The sequence below is a fragment of the Myotis brandtii genome, unplaced genomic scaffold, assembly GCF_000412655.1.
Source record: "Myotis brandtii unplaced genomic scaffold, ASM41265v1 scaffold786, whole genome shotgun sequence".
NCBI lineage: Eukaryota > Metazoa > Chordata > Mammalia > Chiroptera > Vespertilionidae > Myotis > Myotis brandtii.
Window position 1 is genome coordinate 144,748 of NW_005371157.1, and position 4,511 is coordinate 149,258.

The 4,511-nt window shown below is 66.8% G+C and overlaps 1 protein-coding gene across 1 annotated transcript in view; it reads left to right on the forward strand.

Annotated features, from left to right (window-relative positions):
* The window catches only part of GNA12 (guanine nucleotide binding protein (G protein) alpha 12), a 68,548-nt gene that overhangs the window by 2,627 nt on the left and 61,410 nt on the right, over positions 1–4,511 (forward strand). The window contains exon 2 of the mRNA XM_014530978.1: positions 17–44. Coding sequence (XP_014386464.1) covers positions 17–44 — 28 coding nt within the window. The remainder of the gene's footprint in view (positions 1–16; positions 45–4,511) is intronic.

Consider the following 4,511-nt stretch of genomic DNA (forward strand, 5'->3'; position numbering starts at 1 on the left):
CGCATGCTGCCCCCAGAGCCGCCGCCTGCTGGCCGTGCTGCCCCGTGTCTGTCTGGCATCCCTCTCCCTGCCCGGCTTCCCAGATGTGTCCTTGGCCAGGATGCCAGGGCTGCTCGGTGGGGAGATGGTCCCAGCACCTGCCCGGCCCCTCTTGTTACCCAGGACGCCCTGGGGGTCCCTGGTAACTCCCCAAAGCCTTGCCCTGAGCTCCGGGGGCCTGGGACACAGAGATCGGAGGCGAGGCTTCCGCGCCAGCTGGGGCCGACCCGGCTCCGTCCTTCCCATTTCAAACCCCAGGAGTCCAAACTGACAGCAGCAGGCGTGCCCCCCGCTGTCCTCCCTCTCACCCCCGCCCCCAGGCCAGCGGGCCAGTCCTGACCAGAGGTCGACGCTCACCACGGAGCCCCGCCGGCCGCGCTGCACTTCGCTGCTTCTTCTCCTGAAGCGTGTCCGGGGCCGCTCCTCGTCCCCGGGAGGCTGTCCTGCTGGGGAAGGTGCTGGGCTCCTCCCTGGCTGGGGAACCCCCCAGTCTCTTCCCCTGCACCTCCCACAGTCCCGCCTCTGAAGGGGTGATGCTCTGCATGGAGGGGGGCCCTTCCTAACTGACGGGCCTGCTGCAGACCTGCCTCCATGTCAGCCCAGACCAGCCTGCCCATGGCCGAGCCTCAGGGTGACCTGACCTGGGCAGCGACGCCCCCTGGGGATCGGGCCTGTAACCCGGGCAGGTGCCCCGACCGGAATGGAACCGCGACCTCCTGGTTCAGAGGTCGACGCTCACCACGGAGCCCCGCCGGCCGCGCTGCACTTCGCTGCTTCTTCTCCTGAAGCGTGTCCGGGGCCGCTCCTCGTCCCCGGGAGGCTGTCCTGCTGGGGAAGGTGCTGGGCTCCTCCCTGGCTGGGGAACCCCCCAGTCTCTTCCCCTGCACCTCCCACAGTCCCGCCTCTGAAGGGGTGATGCTCTGCATGGAGGGGGGCCCTTCCTAACTGACGGGCCTGCTGCAGACCTGCCTCCATGTCAGCCCAGACCAGCCTGCCCATGGCCGAGCCTCAGGGTGACCTGACCTGGGCAGCGACTGTGTCTGGCGACTGGAGCAGGGGAGTGGCCGGTTGGGGGGCCACCCGTGTCCCCTGTCCTGGTTCTCTGCTGTTGCATAACCAGCTACCGGTGCTTGGTGGCTTCACACAGCTGGTGCTCAGGATGCAGGCAGGGCTCAGCGGGCAGCCCCAGCCACCTGGGTCCTCAGCCGGCTCGGTGACCGTCAGCTGCTGGCGAGCCTCAGTCACACCTGTGCTCGGGCCTAGTCCCACCTGGAGGTCACACCAGGCTGTCCTGGGGGAGGGGTCAAGGTCATTCCAAATTCAGGGAGACTGGGTGCCCAGTTCTGGGAGAGGCTGAAGGAGAGGAGGGCCCGGCCTGAAGGCTGTGGCAGAGGCCCAGGCCCTCCCTCTGCACATCCTCCGGTCCCTCCACCAGCCACTCATCCTGCTGGCCTGGCACACCTCCCTCCATGGCCCCCGGTGCCAGCAAAGCCCTCTGCCCCAGGAGCGTCCGGGCCTGGGTCCCTGGGTCCCTGGGTCCCCAGGCCAGGCCCTCCCCTGGCAGAGCCGTCCAGAGGGCGCCACGGCCAGCGACAGGAAGCCGGATCTGGCCGCGGGCCGTAGTTTGCCCACGGCTGGTTTGGACACTGAAGTCAGCGTGTGTGGGCGAGGGGGCCGAGCTGCCCACACGCCCGGTGCTTGTCTGAAAGGGCGCAGCCGCCGGGAACACTTCCAGCACCAGAGAGCCTTCCTCTCCTGTCACGTGTCATCCTGGCTTCGAGGCCGACTGGCCATGAGGGTGTGTGTGTGTGTGTGTGTGTGTGTGTGTGTACACGCAAGCGCACACATGCATCTGTTTCAGCAAATGAGTCGGAGGCCTGGGAGGCCTCCAGTGCCCTCTAGTGGCGAGAGGGGCCCACTACTCGGTGCATGGGTATGAGTGTGTGTGTGTGTGTGTGGTGTGTGCCACATGTTTGGGTGTGTGCATATGCACATACGTGTGTTGTGATTGCGTACACATGCATGTGTTTGGGTGTGTGCATGTATTTGCATGTGCACGCATGTACTTGGGTGTGCGCTGTTTTGTATGCTCATGTGCACATGTGTGTTTGTTTGGGGTGGGTGTGCACACATGGGTTTGGGTGTGTGCATGCACATTTCTGCTCACGCTGGAGTGTGGGGTGTCAGGTCCAGGTGGAGCACACGTGGGCATGGCTGCTGGGCTCTCAGTCACACGTCACACATATGTACATGGAGACCCCACTCCTGGCTTTTCTCCATCACCCCTGGCCCAGCTGATGGCCTGTTCCCTCCTGGCTGTGACTGCCACCTGCCCCCCAGTGCACCCCGCTTCGTTTAAATTCCCCCCAAACAGCTTGGCAAGCCCAGCCCCCCAGACCCTGTCCCTCAGGCCGGCTGGCCTGGCTTTTGGTCAGAGTCCCAGGGCGGGTGACTGGGCCACCCCCTGCCCAGGAGCCTGCAGTCCCGGGGACATAAATCTCCCAGATGCAGCTGCCCTGGCTGTGGAGGCGCCTGGCCTGTCGCCTCCAGGGCACAGCGTCCTGCTCAGCTGGCTGGACCGGACCCATCGAGTCCCTTCCGCCAAACGCCACGGCCAAAGGGCAGGCTCTTCCTGGCGTCTTCCATCCCGAGTGACCGGGGCCCTCCAGGGCCCGGCACACCCAGGAGGTCCCCAGACCTTCAACCTCATGTCGATAAATCCTGCATCCCTCACGCGGGCCCGGGCGGCCTGTGTGGAGGAGAAACCCCGTGATTCCCGGCGCCCACTGACAGGGTGGGAGCCTGGCTGCACCACTCACGACTCTGTGAACCTCAGCAGGTGCCTCCGTGTTTCCAGCTGTGAAATGGGCGCGGATCTAAGACGCGCTGGTGAGGGCTGAGAACCTCGCCTCCGTGGTGGGCCAGGCGCTCGGAACCCGACGGGAACCCTCCACCTCTGGGTGACGGCACCCTCATCACCTCCAGGGCAGAAGAGGAAGCTGAGGCTCAGAGAGGCAGGGCGTCCCCGGGGGCAGGGACTGTGCAGCTGGGATGTGCGACCAGGCCCGGCTCACCCGGAAGTGCGGGCTCTGCAGCGCCCCCCAGAGCACGTGTGTGACTGTGCACCCCGCGGGGAGGGAACCGCCCGGCTGCCAGATGCCCGCAGAGCGCCCCGCTGAGCAGGCTGGCGAGAGGGGTGTAACGGCCACAAGCAGCACAGGTGGTGATGCCTCGTTCGTTCGTGGGGGCTGGGGGGCTCCCCCAGAGCCCCAGGTTCATTACCCGCCCCTCCCCCACGTCTCCACACCTGGTCCAGCGCCAGGTGACCCTCCGGTTCCCACCAGGTGGCAGCATCGGACCCCCGCTCCCTGAGCTGCTAGGGGTTGGCACCTGGGCCCGCAGGTGTGACCAGGTGAGCGGCAGGCGCAGAGGGGTCACGTGTCTTCCCCAAAACTCCCCGAGGCTGGCAGCACCCGGGGGTGCCCCTCGTCCTGTCCTGTAAGATGTGGCTGCAAGCCCCACCCCACAGAGGGGACCCTGTCCTGGGGCTCAGCCCCCCTCTGCCCGGGCACCCCCACCCCACCGCGGGCTCGGACATAAATTAAAATTCCATTTCATTAAGGCAGCGGCAATCCATCCCCGCTGCGCTAACAATGCCGGGCGGGCTCCTCCGCGGCGGTAACTCACGCGGCCTCCCCCGCTCCGGCTCGCAAACTGCTGGAGCTGCACTTTCCGCCCAAATTTATGGCGCTGGCAGCGTCTGGGGCCTGAGTTACGGCCGCGGGTGTGATGGGGCCGGCATTCTCCTGCATCCAGTCCTCCCGCCCTGGCAGCCGGGAGCGGGGAGGGGCAGGCCTGTTGTTCTCCCGGCACCGGCTTTGTTCTCTGGCCGCCAGGCCCCGGCCACCCACCCCAGGCAGACACCCCACAATCCAGGCCCCGGCCACCCACCCCAGGCAGACACCCCACAATCCAGGCCCCGGCCACCCACCCCAGGCAGACACCCCACAATCCAGGCCCCGGCCACCCACCCCAGGCAGACACCCCACAATCCAGGCCCCGGCCACCCACCCCAGGCAGACACCCCACAATCCAGGCCCCGGCCACCCACCCCAGGCAGAGGCCCGAAGGGGTGCCAACACCCAGCTGAATGCACTCCCGTGTCATCCCGTAAAGGAGGAAGTGCCGGAACCCATTTCACAGACCAGCTAACTGAGCCCGGGCCTGCGAACAGCAGGGCTCACAGCTTAGCCTCTGCCCCAGCGAAACACTGGCCCAGGTGCCGGCCGACGGTGGCCCAGGGCGCCCACGGCAGCATTGCCTGCAACGGCCCCAGATGAGAACAAAAGAGCAAACCCAACAGGCCACAGCGCAGAGCCTGGTGGGACCCGGAGACTCGGAGCTGGTGAGAAAGAGCCGGGCCGCTCCGTGTGTCCGCGCAGCCACGTGGCCAAGCTGTGCTGGACGTGGCC